General features: G+C 32.7%; 1 protein-coding gene and 1 pseudogene across 4 annotated transcripts; one reads left to right on the top strand and one right to left on the bottom strand.

Annotated features, from left to right (window-relative positions):
* Positions 1–4215: 4215 nt before the first annotated feature.
* LOC131806840 (KRR1 small subunit processome component homolog) lies at positions 4216–5363 on the bottom strand (annotated as a pseudogene).
* A 1957-nt stretch (positions 5364–7320) lies between these two features.
* LOC131806824 (uncharacterized) lies at positions 7321–21054 on the top strand. 4 transcript variants are annotated; one of them, XR_009344188.1, is made up of 7 exons: positions 7321–7588; positions 7839–8031; positions 16478–16615; positions 16670–16835; positions 17193–17335; positions 20472–20700; positions 20754–21054. XR_009344188.1 is itself a non-coding variant. In XM_059131568.1 (5 exons), the coding sequence occupies exons 1-4, from the start codon at positions 16771–16773 to the stop codon at positions 20577–20579; spliced, it is 540 nt and encodes a 179-aa protein (XP_058987551.1). In that variant the 5' UTR covers positions 16677–16770; the 3' UTR covers positions 20580–20700; positions 20754–21054. The 4 variants fall into 4 exon arrangements, 2 of the variants coding, with proteins under 2 accessions (XP_058987551.1, XP_058987550.1); XR_009344189.1 differs by lacking the exons at positions 7321–7588; positions 7839–8031 and adding an exon at positions 9717–9736; XM_059131568.1 differs by lacking the exons at positions 7321–7588; positions 7839–8031; positions 16478–16615 and adding an exon at positions 17836–18059 and having other exon boundaries at positions 16677–16835.
* The last annotated feature ends 1448 nt before the right edge of the window (positions 21055–22502 follow it).

Raw genomic sequence — 22502 nt, 5'->3', positions numbered from 1 at the left:
ATTCGAAACCTACACAAGAACGAACATCACCGAAAACGTTGTTTTTTATATGTTTAATTCCAAGAACAGACAAATAAACGTAATATTCCTAAGATATGGAATGTATATGTTTTTATGTGATAAGATTATTAATTATTTTTGTAAAATCTGCCACTCGCATACGAAAATATTTTAGATATGAAAATTGATTTTATTTTAAAAATGACAAGGTCGAGTTCGCCAGAAAAGGGTTGCCATATTAAATTTAACAATTGACTTTTAAATATGCAACAATTGGTTTTATTGTTTTAAATTTTTGAAACAGAATTCTTATATCGGGGAAAAACCACAAAGTAGGGAACTATACTCAAATCTGGACCGATCTTGATCAAATTTGGCAGAGGTATTTCAGTGCTGTATCTGGTACTAAATATCATTCTTGTGGAGTGCATATTACGAATGTGGTATGGTAAAATTACAAGAAAACCGAACGATTATGTCCAATTTTCTCAGGTTTTTTGGTTAAGAGATATATTTAGATATAGCAAGTTGAAAGGAATCACAGACTTGTATCGCGAGTTATGACAAATAAAAGTAATTAAAATTGTGACGGGTGAGTTACCATGTTCATCAAAATAACGGTTTTAAACGCTAGGTCTCTCCATGGTATAACGAAATGGTAAGGTAGACCTAAACGCTGATTACCATTTTTTTTAAGTGTACACGTCTTCTGCCAAGTTTGTGTATGTATTTATTGTTCTGAAACATAAAAACAAAATATTTTCAAAATTAATGATTGGAAGAAAAATACATTGCGGGACGCGCATTAAAGCTATTCGCCAATTTTGCCATGGATTTGAAGTATCAGACTGCTTAGATTATATTTTTGAAAGAAAATCCAGACATTTAATTCATTTTTCGCGCTATTTATCTCTTTTTAAAAATGAAGAAAAATATAGAATAAATAGAGAAACTTGTTGCATGCAAATTTGATAGGAAGCGGACATGGCCTCAGGTGTGTATTTCTGTAGTTTAGCGAAACTTTTCTACCTCCTTATTAAACCATGCCAAAACCGTTTGAGGACATTTGGAGTCGATCTTCCGATGTCCGTCGGTGTGGCTGGCGGATGCCCACGATAACCCTTGAAGCGGGTATACGATTTGGGCAAAACTTGGTAAATCGTAATATATCGGTCCACTCCTTCTGGTACTCCCCCACAAAAGGTTAAATATTAATATATATATATATATATATATATATATATATATATGTCCAGCGATAGTTCTGGGGACATGTTTTCGATACAATGATATTTTTAGGGACATTTTAGTTTTTTGGGGACAGTCCCCGATAAATTATAGATCTAGCGGAAGTTTTGGGGACATTCAACTTTTGGGGACATTTTATATACAAATTGAGTTTGATTGCTTTTTAGGAATATCTGCTTAATATTATTCCTTATGTAAAAGAAATACCTTTATATACATCGGTAATATCAATTTTTTTATAAAATTAAATATTTTATGTTGGGCAGAGTTGCCGTGTTTCGGAAAATTTTCCGAGGCCACTAACACCGTTCTCAAACGATGCTAACGCCGTTATCAAACAAACTAGCGCCGTTATCAAACAATACAAACGAGCTTTGCCATACATGTTTACATTATGTTAAAAAGTAGTAAATAAACATCAAAGTCCCTAAGTTTGACATGAAATTGCATAGATTGCCGATATATGTGATGTATATTGGTCAAGGTTTGTTTATATGGTTTGCCGGTAAGGCCAGCTGTAGTCTTCATTGAATGTCAAAATTAATTTTTCGAAGAATAAATATACGAAAAATATATTTATTCCAACAAAAGTATACGTGCACAATAATACTATTGTGATATTCCGAAAGATATTTTGTATTTTTACCTTGTTATGGTTGATTTTTCGCGATGTAAACGCTTGACAGCACAGGAAAACTAAGGCATGAATTCGCCTCCCGGTAGACCTTATATATAGGCAATGAATCAAAGCAAAAATAAATGAAATATTTTTCAAAACATCGGAACTGTTTAGTCGTAAGTCACTCGAATAAGAATCTCTTTATGAGTCGATTTACGCATGTCCCTCTGTCCATGTATTATTGTAAACCAAATGCAGGTCGCATTTATGATCTGAATGAGATGAAATTTGGCACAGCTCATTTATTTGGTCCAAGGACGAACCCTATTGAAATTGGTGGAAATAGGTTCAGATTTAAATATAGCTCCCCTATATATTTTCGTCCGATTTCCCTAAATGGTGCACTAAAGGCCCAATCTTTCTCCGGTTACGAATTTTTGCACAACATACCAAATTGAGCCTATAATGACGTGTGTTTAGTTTTGTTGAAATCGGTTTAGATTTTGATATAGCTCCCATATATATTTTCGGCCAATTTCTCCTAAATGATGCACTAATTAACGCAAATTTTTCCCGATTGCGACGAAATTTTGCACAACGTATCAAATTCAGCATATAATGACATGTGTTAAGTTTTGTTGAAATCGTTTCCAATTTTGATATACCTCCCATATATATCTTCGGTCGATTTCTCCTAAATGGTGCACTAAGGCCCAATGTTTGTCGGATTAAGTCGAAATTGTTCACAACGTATAAAATTGAGCCTATAATGAATCGAACTAGCTTTGGAAGTTGGGTTTACCATTTATATCAAATCGGACAAAAATGTGTATGAGTGGTATATCTAGATCGGAACTGATTTTGTCCAATTTCCTAGTTCCGGGGTCAAACAAATAAGCTTTACCAAATTTAATCTCAATCGAATCATAAATTAGACCTGTACTTTTTTTACAATTTAACAAGGACGGACAGAAGACAAACGTATTCTATGTATATTCTTAAAAGTAACTAAACATTATCTTGTTAACTTTTGCTTGTTACAAACATATGCAAAAAGACATAATACCTCTTACCACAAAAAGTGGACCAATATCTATAATTTTGAAGGAGGATTTGCCCAACACCTGTATTATACAACTCTTACATACATTTTAGACTGATTTCATCTAAATGGTGTACCAGATACCTAGTTTTTTTGTGATTGAAACGAAAATGTACACAGCTACACAATTGAACCACATGTTTTAAATTTGTTCTAATATAAATGGTCATATACATACCAAACCATTTAATATAGCTTTGTTGAAATCGGTTGAAATCAGTTCCGATTTAAATAAATTTTAATCGAACAAACTTTGGATGTTGGTTGGGTTTACCATTTATACCATATCGTTCGAAAATGTATATGAGTGGTATATCTGAACTGATTTTCTCCAATTTCAACGAACGAACCCTAGTTCTTGGGTCAAATAAATGAGCTTTACCAAATTGCATATCAATCGGATCATAATTTTGCCCTGTACTTTGCACGAAATTTGGCACAATGTACTGAATTAAGCCTAGAATGAGGTGTACAAATTTTCGTGTTAATAGGACAAAAATATACGTGGGGGCTTTATCTAAATCTGAACCGATTTTTTTAGCACACTAGCACACATCATTCTAGACTCAATTCCTTAGCACACATCTAGACTCAATTCAGTACGGATGAAAATATATATGGGGGCTATATCTAAATCTGAACCGCTTTTCACGAAACATAGCACACATCATTCTAGGCTGAATTCAGTACGATGTGCCAAATTTCGTGCAAATCGAAAGATATTTAGGAACTTTGGTGCACCATTTACCTTAAATCGGACGAATATATATATATATAGGAGCTATATCTAAATCTGAACCTATTTTCACGAAATTTCGCACACCTCATAGGCTTAATTAAGTACGTTGTGCCATATATGGGAGCTATTTCTAAATCTGAACCGATTTTTCCCAATTTCAATAGGGTTCGTCCTTGGGCCAAATGACTGAGCTGTGCCAAATTTCATACAATTCGAATAATAAATGCGACCTGTACTTTGTTTACAATTTAACATGGACAGACAGACGGACGGACATGCATAAATCGACTTAGACGTGATTCTATGCATATTCTCAAAAGGAACCATGTGTCTATCTCGTTTCCTTTTGCCTGTTACAAACATATGCACAAAGACAATACCCTGTACCACAGTGTGGTGAAGGGTATAAAAATAATCAATCATTCCATATACGAAGCCAATTTTTACAAAAATTACAATATTTCCAATTTCTATCTACTATCCTTCTTCAAATAAAATTCACCTCAATCACAATTCTTTACACAAACAGTAAAAAATCTCTATTATTTATTTTCCACTAAAGTACATGTAATAAGAAAGGTATAAAACTTAAATACTACGATTACAAAGAAATCCTTTTGAAAAGCTTAATTATACTACGCCTTTTTCATTTTCTTATTAGCGTTGGCCAACTTGGCTTTAAGCGCCTTAACTTCCAACTTATTATCATGCCCATCGGCGGAACGTTTCTTTGCCGCTGACGACGGTGAATCTTCTGTAGGCGGGATAAACTATTTTTGACGTTTCTCTTCTTGTTTCTTCGCAGCCTCAGATCGTTTGGCATTACTCTCCTCCTCTTGCTTGCGTTGTTGTTTCTGTTCTTTGCTAAGGAAATATTCAGCCGAAGCCGAAGAATTGTTTATCGATTTTGCTTTCGGGTTGTGCCGGTGGGAATGGTGTGTATTCCTTCTTTTGTTTCTTAACCTTGGTTTGTTTACGTTTGCTGATATTCTTGTTCTAGAATTTGGGCAGGAAACGCGACCAATCCTCATTGGCCAATTTTGGATATTTTATAAGTTCCCGTTTGATCATGATTGCCTTGGTGTTGTAAATGGGATGCACATTGTTCATGGTATCGATGACAATATCACGAACCTGTTGTAGACCCTTATAGGGACCCAATGTCGAGACCGTGTTACCTTGAACCAAAACATAACAATCAGTTAAAAGTTCAATGGATTTCGAAGTGGCACCACTGGGACCAATTAAACGTTGATGTCTTTTGAAGAATTTTTCTTTCTACCAATCTCGTCCAGTAGCACACGTTTGGCCTGTTCAAAGGGTACACTATGAGCCATTAGCTTAATCATATCACGTGCCTTGATGACAATGTAGGGATCCCAGGTTTTACGTGTTGTCTTCACCACCATACTGCCTTCAATTAAATCCAGTTCAGCTTTCAGATAATATTCAGCAACAGCTTGTTGTACCAATGGCCAGACTTGTTTCAAATACCTCTCACGATATTTCGGGAATAGTGTGGCAAATTAACTCTCCTCCACCAGTCCATTTGGATTATCCACTGGCTTGAAGGCTGGTATTTTCATGGCCCAAGCATTTTCGAAGGGTTCATTTGTTTGCTTAAGCTCCTTTGATTCACTGCCACACCCTAATCGTCACTTCACTTTAAGTACCTTCGTTATTGTCAAGTTTTTCTTCTTCCTCCTTTGTAGCAGTTGGAACGTTTTTAATTTTGATTTGCCATTTGCAAACATCAAAGACATAGAAACGTAAAGACTTGACAAAATGCATTTTGGAAAAATAGTTTATCGAAACATATGTAGGGGGCACCTTTTCCCTCTTATTCGCGTTTTTATTATTTACATGCCTCTGTTATGCCAGAAGCCCCCTACATATGTTTCGATAAACTATTTTTCCAAAATGCATTTTGTCAAGTCTTTACGTTTCTATGTCTTTGATGTTTGCAAATGGCAAATCAAAATTAAAAACGTTTGAAGATTTTTGGTAAGTCTTTGAAGCGAGAATTATAAATGTTCATCTACTTTATAAGATAGCCCGAATTGACTTTCAATCGAATTGATTGTAATTCGGTATTTTGAATTTAGATAGGGTTGCAAATCTTCCCACAAAAAATATCATATAAAAATTTACGACAGCCCCAATATAGCGGTACCGGTATTTTGAGGATTATGGCCCCGTTTTTTATGCAAATTGGCTGTAACTTCGTTCTCGCCGTGTGTCAAATCGTCCTATCAAAAAATTACCATGGCACAACCAACGATATATATAAAAGTACCGATCGATTACATGTACTTTTAATGTCCAGATCATGGTGGCGAGTTAATAAGTTCGGCTCGGCTGAACTTAACGGCGTTTTTACTTGTTTGATTTTAAATGACGATTTCTTATGGATTGGATGTAAACGAAAAAATTGTTTTGTAAAAAAATATGTGCATTTTTTTCTTTGTAGGCTTGTAGCGTAAATTTACATAAATTCCTCGCTGCAGCCATAAAATGAAAAACAAAATATAATTTTTGTCGTTGCTTTTTGTGATTTAATAAATGACATTATCGATATGACTATCCAAATGATGATTAAATGACGATTAATCATTAAACACGTTGGGTATAAATGCTGCAATGGTTTAGCTAATAAATATATTGGCTATTTTTTTCTTTTTGTCACACTAAAACAGAATGTACATTAGAACTTTTTTAAAACCCACTGAATTTTCTAAATCCAGAACAATGTAAATGCCCTCTAAAGTAATTTCATGATAAAGTAGGCGACCTTACATCGAGTTCAGCACTACATTAATTTAAAAAAAATGTTCAGCTGAGGAACTCGATCTAAGAACTCATAATTTCGTGTAATTTGTTTCATGAAATCACTTTAGTGTGGCATTCGACTTTACAAGGCATATAAACGGTTCATATTTTGTATATTAATCGGCACTTACAAGGTAATCCTTTGCCAACATACGAATACAATTTTTTCATAAATTTGACTTTGACAACATTCTGCTTTCAAAATGTAAATGGAAATATTCTTCTTCGAAATGTACGCACAACATGTGCTCAGTGGCAAGAAGTATTTTTGTTACAAATTTTGAATTTCATGATCATTATATAATAATATACATATGTATATATGTAATAAGCATAAGTATTTGTAATTTTAAAATGGTTTATCCAAGAAAAAGTACGCGGAACTGTTAGACAATATTATGTTTCAAATATATTAAAAATATGCCACTGGTCGTGCACAAAAGTTTATGGTAATATTTTTTAATTTATTTGAAAATGATAGATGATTTCCAAATTTAAAAAGCGCTGCCAATACCGATATCTTTAATGAAACTACCTTCTATAATTATGCCATGGTTTTAACCTACATTATGGGGATTTATTTGGCATATAACAATTTAAACCCACTTGGTTACGGAATCCGGTACAATGTAAACGTACTATTAAATTTTTTGGACTGGTGGTAAATATACAAATTGTTTTATAATAAGTAATGTTAATTTATATATCTTCTTTGCAAATATAAGAAATAAATTTACATAATTTTTATCGTTGCGTTTTGTGATTTTGTAAATATTCTTTTCGATAGAGGGGGTGATTTATCCTCACTAGAAAACTTGAACAATTCCAACAAGATAAATCGATACAGTGCTTCATATTATGAAGCTTTAATGTGTAAATGATTACAGGTTATTAGTCGAAAGTAGTCACAATCGTAAATGGCTACCGGTTAATAAAATCAATTGACCTGCATCAACAATCATTTTGAATTCAAGCAGCAACGATACAATTCAAGCATCAACGGCGTACCTTTCTATTTTGTGCTATTAGCATTTTTTTTTCTTTTTACAAGGTAAGTAAACGTTTTATATTTTATATTATATTTTGTATTGAAAATGTTGACGACATTTTGACGGCTGGTGGTAAACAAACAAATTGTTTTGTAAAAATTATGTCAATTTATAACTTTGCATATGTATATATATATTTGCAAAGTTACAAGCCTACAAAGAGGAGACATACATTTAAAGCAGCCATAAAATAAAAAAATACACAATTTTTGTCGTTGCTTTTTGTGATTTAATCAATTTTCTTTTTGATAGGACGAGATTTATCCTCACTAGAAAACCTGACAAATTCTAACAAGATTAGAAAGATTACATGTCTGGCACATCCATAAAATTGGATTTTTAACTTCGCAGACAAATTAGCGGACCTTTGAAAATTTTTCTTTGAATTTAATCAAGTCAAGCATCAACTATCGGCGTACCATTGGTATTTTGTTCTTTATACAAGGTGAGTAAAATATTTTATATTATTGGCCTCTTCCCGTACTGCAAGAATGTACTATGTTTTACTATTTTTGATGTCATAAAGGAAAAATTCTTATCGTAGTAAAACATTTTACATTCTTTCAGGTTCTGGAACAGACATATATATTATATTTGTATAACTTTGTAAATTTGTCATTCTGTTTGCAACACCTTCAAATATTCTCCAAAGACCCCATAAGGTATATATTCCGTCTGTTAAAATCACGATATCGCTCGCAAGATTAAAGAAAGAACATATATACTACTCCTGGGATGTTTGGTATTGAAAAAGGTTTTTTTGGGTCCACGATTTGGTAAAGCTGCATATAGCGGTAGCCCCAAATTTTCGGTATTTTTGGAAGTTTGTTCAACCGAATTTGTTTTTGGTTTCTTGTTGGGCCGCAATTATCACTATCAAAAATTATCATAATGGTTCACTCTTTAGACGCCTACGTTGAAAAAACATTAAAAAAAACACGTATATGATGAAAAAATAAATTAATAAATCCACGCCTAAGTTGAAAAAATATAGACCAAAATATTCTCTTCTTACATGACCTCAAGGCTCATATAACAGATCATGTAAGAAGCGAATATTTTCTTCCATTTTGATTGAAATACCCCCGTAATGTAAAATTCGTTGTTTACGCTTTCAAACGATTAATTTAAAATAGAACGCATTTTGACAGCACTGATGAAATCATCTGGTCTTACTGTTTGACCTTATAAATGGGCCTTACATGACCTGTTAAATGGGCTATGTGTCTGACAAACCAAGAGAGTAATCCCCCGCTCTATTCAATTTCAAAGAGATCACACAATTGATAGTAACAGCCTGTGTTTACATAAAGTTGTAGATAAAATATCTGTGTGTAAAAGAATTCTTAAACAAACAAAAACACATTTAATATTTCTATTAAATTACAAAAATAACTTGAATTGCATCCGGATAATATTAAAGCATTTGAAAATCTTTAAGTGTAAACAAAGAAACCCAGCGAAGAAGAAATGCATAAATTTGATGAAAATGCACCGCTCAAAATCAGCAGCAGTGGTGGATGTGCTGGTGCCAATAAATCCAATTCAGCAAATGGAAAACCAAATCCTAACCATCCAACATATTGAACTGTACCGAAAATTTTCCATGAACCCTAAGGCAAAACCTACGCAAAAACGTCACAAGAACTGCTGGATAATGAGGAATTGAATACGTTGTGGTCGATATTGGAAAAATATTGTGCACAAGTGACACCAATGGGTCAGCAATTGATTAGTTACAACGACTACTTGAAAGTTGTGCAAGCTGCCACTGCCAATGTCGCCTGTTTGCCAAAGTGCAATGCCATTCCGGTTACCCCCTATTCAGTTCAGAGTTTCTAAGTTTGTACGGTGGTATAGTCTTTTGATGAATGTCGTACCTTTGATGGTGAATACCTTCCTAGATTTCGTTCTGTGTTTGCATAATCGTCATGAACTACAATCGTTACATTATTTGTTTCGCATATTAGATGTCCAGCACAATGGCTATTTGACTGTCCAAACATTACATTATTTCTTTAGTGGTATTCTTGAACAAATTCGGGCATGTAATGCTGTGGCGGTCAATTTTGAAGATTTAAAATATGAAATATTTGATATGGCAAATCAAAGGATCCGTATAAAATTACGCTGCAAGATTTACTGAATTGGTAAGTGAGAGATGGAACTTTGACAATGATATAGTTATACCCTACACAACTAGGTTGTATAATAGCTTTGTGCGGCCCCAAAAGTTTGTAACGCCGCGAAATATTGGTCCTAGGCCCACCTTTTGGCATATCGATCGTCATATCTCGGCTAGCTGAGTCGATCTAGACATGTGTGTCCGTCCGTCCGTCTGTCTATTATAATTTGTAAACACGATACAGACCACAGTTATGGACCAATCATCACGAAATTTAATATGTATTTCCGGTATTGGCTAAAGAAGACCCCTACTGTTTTTGGTAATGATGGGTTAATGTTTTGGGGTTCAAATGGACCAAAAAGTTTATTTTTGTCTATTTTTCTGGTCGCTCCAGAGGCCACAATTATGACCCAAACATAACGGAATTTTACTCGGAGAAGGGGATATGGTCAACGAATAAGTATAGCTGAATTCATGATGATCGGTCAATATTTAGCGGGTCCAATTGACCTCGACTTATGTGTGAAAAATAACATTTGCATTCTATGGCGTATATATTTACTCCAAAAATATTTTTTCAGCGACTATCTAATGCCTACAATTTGTTAATACTATCTGTTTAATCGACTTCCAGAGGCCTAGAATTGTTTAAGAATATTTTTTATAGATTACCGGAGGCATATAATTGTTAAATAATATTTTTCCGCTACTACCAGATACTTTCAATTTTTTAAAAATATTTTTTATGGACTACAACATTCTAAGAATGTTTTTTTTAGTTCCTTCCAGATATCTACAAATTTGTAAGAATATTTCTCATCGACTACTAGGAGCCTATTAAATTTTTAGGAATATTTTATCAGAGACTACCAGAGACGTCAGTTTTTATACCCTCAGCCTTAAGGCTTATGAGGGTATATACACTTTATTACGACAAAAATGTGCCTCATTGAAATATTGGTTTAAGACCCCATGTTCCTTTGGACCAAATCCGTTTCAGACAATTTGGAGTCGATTTACAAATGCCCGTCCGTCTGTGTGCCTGTCCGGCTGGCTGGTGCGCACGATAACTCTCGAAGGCAGTAACCACTTTCATCCAAACTTTGCACATCGTAATATTTCTTCCAAACTTGAATCAAGTTCAAAGATGGGGAATATCGGTCCACTCCTGGTACCTCCCACACACAAAAAGTCACAATTTTGCTGAATATGAATTTTATAACATCATGCGAAAGGGTTATCCGATTTGAACCAAACTTTGCGCAAGCTAATATTTTAACCAAACTAGTATAATGTGGGAAGATGGGACATATCGGCCCACTTTTCCAGTACCTTCCCCACAAAGGGTCAATATTTTGGAAACTTATAAATCTTATATGAAGCGAACGGAATATCCAAATGCGTCCAAATTTTGTACTTCGCAATTTTTTTAACAATTTTGAAAATTTGTTAATCGAATATCAAGCCTTAACCCGAGATTTAGTGCAATTATTGGGTATATATGTCAGTCATATCTGGTAAGTTTGAAAAATTATAAATTTAAACAAAAAATACTTTTGTATGTTACAAACATATGCACAAAGACATAATACTCTGTACCACAGTGTGGTGTAGGGTATAAAAATATTTTGTCATCATCTACATGCTTCCTGCAATATGTTAATATATTTTTTCAATGTATACCAGATATCTACAATTTGTTTAAGAAATTTTGATCATTGACTACCGGAATCAAGAAAATTTGTCATCGACTTCTTGACAGAACCTTTCGTCCAATATAGGTTCATAAGATTTTTTAAATAGCTAAAATCTATTCATACCATTAAAATTTGGATTTTTTAAGATTTCTAATGGAGGAGGGTACAATCAGTTATACCAGGCCTGCCTCATTGACATTTTTACACCCTACACCACACTGTGGTACAGGCTATTATGTCTTTGTGCATTTGTATGTAACATGCAAAAATATACGAGATAGACCCATAGTTACTTTTGAGGATATACGTAGAATCACTTTCTAAGTCGATTTATGCATGTCCGTACGTCCGTCCGTCTGTCCATGTATTATTGTTAACAAAATGCAGGTCGCATTTATGATCCGAATGAGATGAAATTTGGCACAGTTTATTTATTTGGCCCAAGGACGAACCCTATTGAAATTGGTGAAAATCGGTTTAGATTTAGATATAGCTCCCATATATATTTTCGTCCGATTTTACGATAGTGTACCAAGGACCCAATGTTCGTCAGATTGCCTCGTAATTTTGCACAGAGTATCGAATTTTAATATAGAATAACGTGAAATAAATTTTGTTTGTGCGATTTTGCAGAACGGATGAAATTGGGCCTAGAATGACCTGTGTTAAGTTTTGTTGGAATCGGTTCAGATTTCGATATACCTCCCATATATATTTTCGACCGATTTCATCTAAATGGTGCACCACAGACCTAATATTTATCCGATTGCGACAACATTTTGCTCCACGTACCAAATTGAGTATATTATAACATATGTTAAGTTTTGCTGAAATCTATTCAGACTTTATCTAAATCTAAATCCATATATTTTCGCCCGATTATACCTAAAAGGTGTACCAATGCCTAAAAACTTTGTCCGATTACGACGACATTTTGCATAACACTAGTTTTAGCCTTGAATGACGTATGTTAAAAGTTGTTGAAATCGGTTCACATTTAGATATAGCTCCCATATATATTTACGGCCGATTTCTCCTAAGTGGTGCACCACAGAGCCAAGGCGTGGATTTTTTTTTTAATTTATTCATTATTATTTCATTATTTATTCAAATAATATACAATAAATATACGCCTTCAGTTTGCCATTGAAAATCAGGACCCAGTCGTAATTAGGACCCCATGTGATAAAAATTTAAAAACCATCCTCGAGGGGCCTAAACTAGACTAAGGCCATTTTCTTCAATAAATCCACGCCTCAGTCGATCCTTGAAAAATATTCTTCAATAAATCCACGCCTTGTTTTGTATCAGAAATTTATTTTCATTTTCCAGACAAAAAAAAAATTAATAAATAACGCAGGATTTATTTGTTTTACATATATGTATAAATATATACATACATAAATAGGGCGGCCCCTAAACCAAAAAATTACATGTGTTGTGATATCGTTTTAACGGATGGAATTCTTGGTGTGGGCTTCATCTATTGTAGAATAAAATTCAGGAATAAAAAAATCACAACGGCAGCACAATGCCCATTCATATAAAATTTACTTCTATTCCCTACTGGGAACGTTTGAAGCAACAAATCCCATTTCATTGAACTATTGCCGATTACCAGCATTTTGGTAAGATTTGCACATATCGCTGGAAATGTCCTAATCAGAGGAATGACGGTGAAGCTACAGAATTACGAATTTTTAAGATTTTCATTCATGTTTTTAAATTTTATTGTGTAAATGCCAAAAATATATGTTTTTAAAATAAATAAAATTTTTGATATTTTGTGTATTTTGTTTGCATTTTACGACATATCAAACTGACACTAGCTTTGCATACAAAAACAATTTTCTATGTGTTTGTTTTTGTAATATTTTGTCTGGAAAAGTATTTTCTCCCTTACTCTCTCAAATGAAGTTACTGAGTAAATATTACTGGAAAAGTACCCAGACATACCTATTCTATACGAACTTATTCGAGTGCCTTACGACCAAACTCATTGGATTTGAAATATGTGTCATTTAATTTTGCTTTGAATCGAAATACATTTTTCTGCAATACTATTTTCAAGTACCAACTGAAGGCGTAGATTTTTTAAAGAATAATTTCAAGAGCTAACTGAAGGCGTGGATTTATTAACTAATATGTTCCAAGGACCAACTAAGGCTTGTACTTTTTATGAATATTTACCGAGGACCAACTAAGGCTTGTATTCTTTTATGAATATTTTCCAGGGACAAACTGAGGCGTGTATTTTTTAAAGAATAATTTCAAGGACTAGCAGAAGGCGTGGATATATTAACGAATAAGTTTCAAGAACCAACACTTAATTTATTTAATATTTATTCAAGCATCAACAGAAACCGAACATTTTTAAAGAATAGTTTTCAAGGACAAACTGAAAGCGTATCTTTTTTTAACGAATATTTTTCAAGGATCAACTGAGGCGAGTATTTTTTAAAAATATTTTTCAAGCATTAACGTAAATTTTTTATGAATTTTTTAAAAATTATTATTTAATGCTTGTATTTTTTAATGATTTCAAGATTTAAAAATATTTGTAAGAATCCTTCGACAAATATTGTGTAATAAATCCTTGCCTTCAGTTGGTCCTTGAAAAATATTCTTATATAAATCCTCGCTTCAGTTGGTCCTTGAAAAATATTCTTATATAAATCCTCGTCTTCAGTTAGTCCCTGAAAATAATTTTTAATAAATCCACGCCCTTGAAAATATTATTTAATAAATCCACGTCCTTGAAAATATTATTTAATAAATCTACGCCCTTGAAAATATTATTTAATAAATCCACGTCTTTGAAAATATTCTTCAATAAATCCACGTCCTTGAAAACATTTTTTTAAAAAAATCAACGGCTTCTGTTGATGTTTGCTTCTTAAATTTTTAAAAAAGTTCACGCCTTCTGTTGATGCTTGATTTGTATACCTTACACCACACTGTGGTACAGGGTATTATGTCTTTGTGCATTTGTAAGTAACATGCACAAATAGACGAGATAGACCCATAGGTGCTTTTACAGATTTACTTAGAATCACGTTTTAAGTCGATTTATGCATGTCCGTCCGTCTGTCCATGTATTATTGTGAACTGATGCAGGTCGCATTTATTGTCCGAATGAGTTGAAATTTGGCGAGCCTGCTTATTTGGCCCAAGGACGAACCCTATTGAAATTGATAGTATACCAAAGATCCAATGTTTTTCCGATTGCGACGCAATTTTTCACAGCGAATCAAATTTTAATCTAGAATGACGTGAATTATTTTCTTTTGAAATCGGTTCAGATTTAGATATAGCTCCCATATATATTTTCGGACGATTTTATCTAAACGGTGCACCACATACCCAATATTTAACATATGTTAAGTTTTGTTGAAATCGGTTCAGATTTAGATATAGCTCCCATATATATTTTCGCCCGATTTTAACTAAATGGTGCACCACATACCCAATATTTATCGGATGGTCCAAAATATCCAAAAAATTTGTCCGATTGCGAGGAAATTTTGTATAACCCACTAGATTGAGCCTTGAATAACGTATGTTAAAAGTTGTTAAAATCGGTTCAAATTTGGATATAGCTCCCATATATATTTTCGCCCGATTTCATCTAAATGGTGCACCACACCCCCAATATTTATCCAATTGCGACAAAATTTTGCTCAACGTACCAAATTGAGTATATTTTAACATATGTTAAGTTTTGTTGACATCGGTTCAGATTTAGATATAGCTCTCATATCTATTTTCGGCCGATTTCATCTATATAGTGCACGAAAACCCAATGTGTGTCAGATTGCAACGACATTTTGCACAGGCTACTGAATTTAGTCCAAATTGCATTAAGTTTAGTTTGTTTTTAGTTTATGTTTTTATTTGAGTTTATGTTGTTCCAATAGCACCTCCTGCATATACACAGAGTGGTGTAGGGTATCATATAGTCAGGCCCGTCCGACTTTCGTCCTTTCCTTACTGGTTTTATTTAAAAAAAGATTTTTTTAAATATTTTTTGATACGTATATTTTTTTAAGAAGATTTTTCAAGGAATACGTAAAAATATTTGTGAAAAAATATTTTTCAAGCATCAACGTAGATTTTTTAAGAATTTTTTAAAAACTATTTTTTGATGCTAGAATTTTTTAAAGATTTCAAGAATTAAAAATATTTATAAGAATCCTTCGACAAATGTTGTGTAATAAATCCTCGCCTTCAGTTGGCCTTGAAAAATATTCTTATATAAACCCTCGCCTTCAGTTAGTCCTTGAAAATAATTTTTAATAAATCCACGTCCTTGAAAATAGTTTTTAATAAATCCACGCCCTTGAAAACCATTTTTAATAAATCCACGTCCTTGAAAATATTATTTAATAAATCCACGCTCTTGAACATATTATTTAATAAATCCACGTCTTTGAAAATATTTTTGCTTCTTAAATTTTTAAAAAAAAGTTCACGCTTGATTTTTTTATTAAAAAAAAAGGATTTTTTTCAATATTGTTTGATGCGTATATTTTTTTAAGAAGATTTTTCAAGGAATACGTAAAAATATTTGTGAAAAAATCTTGTAAAAATATTCCTAAAGAAATGCACGACTTTTGTTGATGCTTGAACAAATATTCTCAAAAAAAACATCTATTTTGTTGATGCTTGAACAAATATTCTTAAAAAAAATCCAAGTCAATGGATTTATTAAATATTTTTTAAGGACAAGGAGAAGGCTTGGATTTATTAAAACTACTTTTCAAGAACCAATACAAAGGATGGATTGTTTTAAAAATATATTATAAAATATATAAAACCAACACAAGGCGTAGGTTTTTTTAAAATAATTTTCAAAAAACAACACAAGACGTGGATTCTTTAAAAAAATTTTCAAGCATCGACAGAAGGCGAAAATTTTTAAAGAATATGTTTTCAAGCATCAGGAGAAGCCGAAAATCAACCTAAAACATAAATTTTTTGAAAATATTTTAGTTTGGTTCTCACATCAATATTAACAGCATTATTATCGCTTTTCGATTATATTTTTATTTTTTGTTTTTATATAGTATGTTTTCATTAGTGTCATATAATTATGGCGAGTTTTGTGTCGTAGACACAAAAAAAAACCAAACCATTTGACGGGGACGGATATATTTTTAAATACAAAGGCGGATCCTATCTGGGAACGATAATAGCAAAAAGCGGTAAATTAATGTAAGAGGTGTATTTAAAGTTATATTGACAGTTTCATTTCCTAGACAACAAGGAAGAACTTTCTAATTTAAAGAATATAAAAGAAGACGAAGCCAAAAGGCAAGAAACACAGCCAAAACAAAAGAATACTTATTCATCACAAGCGATGGAAACTGTAAGGGATTCTATACAAAATATGTCATCGTCCATAAATAATGAAATGTTACAAAGGTAAGTTAGTATATATATTTTTACAAGAACCTGCACAATTTTTCAGTTAAAATAAATTATATTCGATTTAGTTATAAATTTGCACGAATTGGTATAGATATGCAATAAGTTTAGATCAAATTGGTTCATATATAGATTCCAAATATGTGTAGTTCTTCTCTTGTTTAATACATATAAGAGATATTTGAAAAGAAAAAGAAGTAGTTTTTATTTACCTTCTTATTCTAAATAAAATAATCAAACAAGAACCACCTGATTATAAAACCTTACTTGGAATATGTTATATAACCCATATCTATGCCTACCCATGATGTAACTGTTGTTGCGTAGTTTTATTAACATTTTCATTGTTTACAGCCTAAAAACTTTTAGCTTGGTTGCTTACGACACTGATGATTATTTTGTTATTAACTCAAAAACTATAACACAACTCCAAGGCAGTGATTGTGTTGTGAAATATAGAGGTGGTTTTTATTCTGCAAAACTAATTGCATCTTATGGTGAGTTCGTCAATCAATATATGGATTTTGTATATTACTTTTAAAAAATAAGACATATACACTATTGAACAAAAACATATATTGCTTCCCAAACAGTTATTTAGCGTAGACATATTCGACACAATGATGATAATTTTAATTCACAACTAATCATTTTACTATATTTGGAAGTACCATGACGTTATCGTTTTGGAATTTAATTTACACTACACATGTTTTACATACACATATGATTACTTCAAAAATATAAATACAAGGTGTCTGAGATTGTCATTAATATACAGAAAAATGATAAAACATTTATAAATTTATATATAATTTTCCACATTTCATAATATAAATTTGTTATGAAGAAAACACTACTTTGAAAATAATTTTTTAATTGCATACTAGCGCATAACCCTTTTGTTGTTATTGACGATCTTAAACATTTAAAGTATTTGAATATCTGATGTAAACAAATTATATACGAGCAAAAATAAAAAAAAGTTTTTCTATAGATGACAAAAAGAAACTTCTGGAATTAAAGCGAATGAAAAGAAGACAAAGTCACTCAAAACATGTAGACCAAAAGCCTACATATGAAGTAAATAAATGTATACCAAATTCTACAACAAATGTCCAGAAGAGTTCAGAACCAGAAATTATAAATGACAATTCAATGGAACTACAAAATAAAAACCATCACGAAACATCGGGAGAAGATTCAAATTATTCATCATATGTAAGAAATCACGAAATAATATATAATTCTGGTAGTGAATGTTCTTTAAATGCTTTTGACGTAAGTTTGGCAAAAAAACAAGGGCATCTTAAGAACTCTACAGTCTTACAAAAAAGCACGATGAACTCGAAAGATTATAATCCCTCTAAAAGTAACAAAAATGACACACTACTAGACGAATCGGAGCCTGTTATAACGAAAGTGACTGGTATTGAAATTCCTTCATCTGAAAATCATTCCAAACAAAGTGATCATATATTGTCGGACACTTCAGAGTCAACGTGGGATGAAACTTCATCAAGTGGCGAATCTGTTTCTTTTAAAAATGCAGTGCTTAAAACCCAACGACTAAAAAATTCTACTGCTATTAAATCATCAGGTAATAGAAGTACGTTGGCTACAGAAAGTTTTGATTCCTCTATGCCATATAATGACAAATCTGTGTCAGAATACCTACCGGATTCATCTTTACAAAATACAACAGTAAATACAAGTTCCATTGTAGAAGTTAACACCGCTCCAATTCAGATAGATTCGTTAAGAGTTCCGTTTTCAAAATCAAAACTAAAAAGACATTTTTGCATGTATTGCAAAACATTGCAGTGCAAAATTGCTCGACATTTATTCTTAAAACATAAAAACGAAAATCTAGTTAAACAAGCAATGGCACTTCCCAAATTGAGCAAAGAACGTTTAAAATTAATTGAAGACATTCGAAAACAAGGAGATTTCATACACAATACATGCAGTGATCAGAACACTGGTATTTTAATTGTATCTAGACGACAACAACAAAAAACAAACCGAAAAGCCGACGACTATATATGCTGTCCAAAATGTAAAGGATTTTATACAAAATTTGCATCACGACAACACAGTAGGAAATGTGTTCAAAAACACAACTCCAGATCAAATTTTATTGAAGGGCGAAAATTAACTCAATATATACACCATGTTGCGAGTCCTGCAATGAAAACAACGATATTTCCTGTTCTCCGAAATGATAACATAACCAAAGCAATACGTTTCGACGAATTAATTATCCGATATGGTAACAGATTATCCGAAAAACTTTCTCAAAGTCACCACCATGATCAAATCCGAGCAAACATGCGCCTTTTGGGTAGATTTAAAATAGAATTTATGAAAATTGTGCCGGAGATATCCGAATTGAAAGATATATTCAAACCATATTTGTTCGATAATGCTATTGAGGCACTTCGAAAAACAGCAAAGTGGACCTTTGATAAAGGATTCGCAACGCCAGCTGTTGCCACATCCTTGTCATCTTTAATAAAAAAATGCGCACGGATACAACGAAATGAATTTATTAAATGTCAAAATGAAGATTCTAAATGTAACTTAGACAATTTTATTTCTCTTTGGGTAGAGGAAACACCCGTACAAATCAACAAAAAAGCTCTGGAAGATCTCGAAAATCGGAAAAGGACAAAAACTAATGACTTGCCAAGTAAAAACGATATCAAAATTTTGTATGATTATTTAAGAACTATAATGCTTGATTCCTTCGCCGAATTATGCTTAAACTACAATTTCATTTCCTGGAAAAAACTTTTGGAATCTACATTAATATTTATCCAAGTATTCAATCGACGAAGAGCTGGGGAAATTGAAAGGTTAACAATTGAAAACTTTAATAAAAAGGAACAAATAACTGATTGTGTAGAAGCTGGCATGTTGGAAAATATCTCTAAACAATCCATTAATTTCGCCAAACAATTCGTTCGAATCACGTTACGGGGAAAGTTAGGAAGAACCGTGAGCGTTTTGCTCGACCCACTGTGTATTAAGTCCATTAACATTATTCTTAAATTCAGAGAAAAGGCTGGCATTTCCAAGACAAATCCATATATATTTAGTGCGCCTGGTAAGTCCAGCTTAGCAAAAAGTTACTGCAGAGCATGTCCTTTGCTGAGAAAATTTGCATCAGAGTGTGGAGCATTGATTCCCGATACACTTAGAGGCACAAAACTGCGAAAACACATAGCAACATATACCTCATTGCTGAACGTGCAAGAATCGACGGTTGATAGACTTGCTAACTTTTTAGGCCACCACAAAGACATCCACAAAAGCATATATAGGGTACCGGTGCCAGTAGCCGAAATTACAAGCGTGTCAAAAATTTTATTATCGGCTGCTGGGTGCAATTTGCAAAATAGTATCGAAACTAGTAATTCTAATAGAAATATAGTTTCTGATAACGAAGGGAGTATGCAATATGAAGGTTTGGAGGAAAACTCTGAAGATTCAGAAACAGATATGGTAAAACCGAAGAGACGTAGTAGTAAGTAAAAATTGTAGAAACTATAATTCTTAATATTTTTGATTACTTAGCTGTATTTTAACCAACTTAGTACTACACAAATAACAATATTTTCAATATTTTAGCATCCCCTTTCGGACGGACAATACGCAAGAGGTGGAGCAGTGCTGAAATTGATTCCGTTAAAGAAACATTTGGAGATATTTTGGCCTTGGAGAAGTTGCCTTCCATAAAGCAATGTGCAGCAGCTATAGAAAAAAATATCTGCCTATGTAAAAGAACACCGGCTCAATTAAAAACATGGATAGACAACCAGCGAAAAAAAGTTGCCGTTCGAGGAAATTAAACAATTTGGTAACAAGTTTTAGTATTAATTTATAATCTGTTTCTAACAGCTTGTTTTTCAGATTTCCCCACTTTCAACACACAGTCACCGCCACAACATTCCACGGACCCAGTGTTTTCTTACTTTTTTTAGTGATATAAGCTTTTCATGCATATGAAATACTCTTGCCCATGTATGGGATATGTTCACACACACGCACACACAATTACAATAATTTTATTTCAAAATATTTTTATCATGTTTTATTAATTCTATGAATGCTGTAAAATTTTTATTGACGATTAATTTAAATTTAAAGCCTATTCTTTAATAAGTATTGAAAACGTGTTTTTTTATGAATAAAAATATTCATTATTAATTTATTTTGGCTTATGTTATTATTATAGTACTTATATATATTTTTTTATAAAATACATCTTTAGCCGTTTTCGTGTACTCATTTCATTTAATTTGTCATTTCTTAATTCACTTCATGGTAATATAAAACCGACCGAAAACTTATAATAACTAAATACAGTACCCAAAAAATACTTACTTATTTACAATAACTTAAAGAAATTAATACTTATGAGCACTAAATGGTACTATATTTGGTACAATTTGATTTTTAGGTGAACTAATAGAGCTAGAATCATTAAATTTGGTGTCAGGATCACTGTTGAGGTGTAAGCTTGAGATATGTAAAAGATTTAGAAATTTGTATTAATGTGTACTAAATTTGGTACAATTTGAATTATGAGTGAACCGATAGAGTTGAAATTCTGAAACTTGAATTTGGGATCACTGTGGGGTTGGGTATGTAAGAAGTTTTAGAATTTTGTACTAAGTGTACCAAATTTGGTACAATTTAAATTGAGAGTGAAGCGATAGAGTTGGAATGTTGAAATTTTGAGGTGTAGGATTGGGGTATGTAGGAAGGTTTGGAAATTGGTACTACTATGTACTAAATTTAGTACAATTTGATTTGTGGGTGAACAGATAGAGTTGGAATCCTGAAATTTTGATTTAGGAACACTGTGGAGGTGTATTATTGGGGTATGTAGGAAGGTTTAGAAGTTGGTACTACTGTGTTCTAAATTTGGTACAATTTGAATTGTGGGTGAACATATAGATTTGGAATCAGAAACCTGGATTTTGTTTCACTGTGGAGGTGTAGGATTGGGGTATGTAGAAAGTTTTGGAAATTGGTACTACTGTGTACTAAATTTGGTACAATTTGAATTGTGGGTGAACCGATATAGCTGGAATCCTGAAACTTGGATTTAAGATCACTGTGGAGTGTAGGATTGGAGTATGTAGGAAGTTTTGGAAATTGGTACTACTGTGTTCTACATTTTGTACAATTTGAATGGTGGGTGAACAGAACAGAGTTGGAATCCTGAAATTTTGATTTAGGAACACCGTGGGGGTTTAGGATTGGGGTATGTAGGAAGGTTTGGAAATTGGTACTACTGTGTACTAAATTTGGTACAATTTGAATTGTGGGTGAACCTATAGAGTTGGAATCAGAAACATGGATTTTGGGTCACTGTGGAGGTGTAGGATTGGGGTATGTAGGAAATTTTGGAAATTGGTACTATTGTGTAGTAAATTTGGTACAATTTGAATTGTGGGTGAACCAATAGATTTGAAATTCTCAAATTTGGAATCATTGTGGGGGTGTAGGATCGGGGTATGCAGGAAGTTTTGTTGGATGGTTGCGGAGTACTAAATGGTACTCAAATTCATTTTATGGTAGATATTAATGTGCAGATTTATTTGTTTTTCTGACATATGCAGTATTTTGTGAAAATAACATAATATGTTAATA

The sequence above is a fragment of the Musca domestica genome, unplaced genomic scaffold (genome assembly GCF_030504385.1).
Source record: "Musca domestica strain aabys unplaced genomic scaffold, Musca_domestica.polishedcontigs.V.1.1 9, whole genome shotgun sequence".
Lineage (NCBI taxonomy): Eukaryota > Metazoa > Arthropoda > Insecta > Diptera > Muscidae > Musca > Musca domestica.
The sequence above is the reverse complement of the archived record's forward strand: the minus strand, read 5'-3'. Positions and strand labels throughout refer to the sequence as shown.

Bases quoted from the DNA above. Each gene is read 5' to 3' on its own strand.
- LOC131806824 (XM_059131567.1), top strand. From the start codon at position 18,723: ATGGCACTTCCCAAATTGAGCAAAGAACGTTTAAAATTAATTGAAGAC. The intron at 20,368-20,471 runs GTAAGTAAAAAT...TCAATATTTTAG, and splicing joins AAAACCGAAGAGACGTAGTA to CATCCCCTTTCGGACGGACA.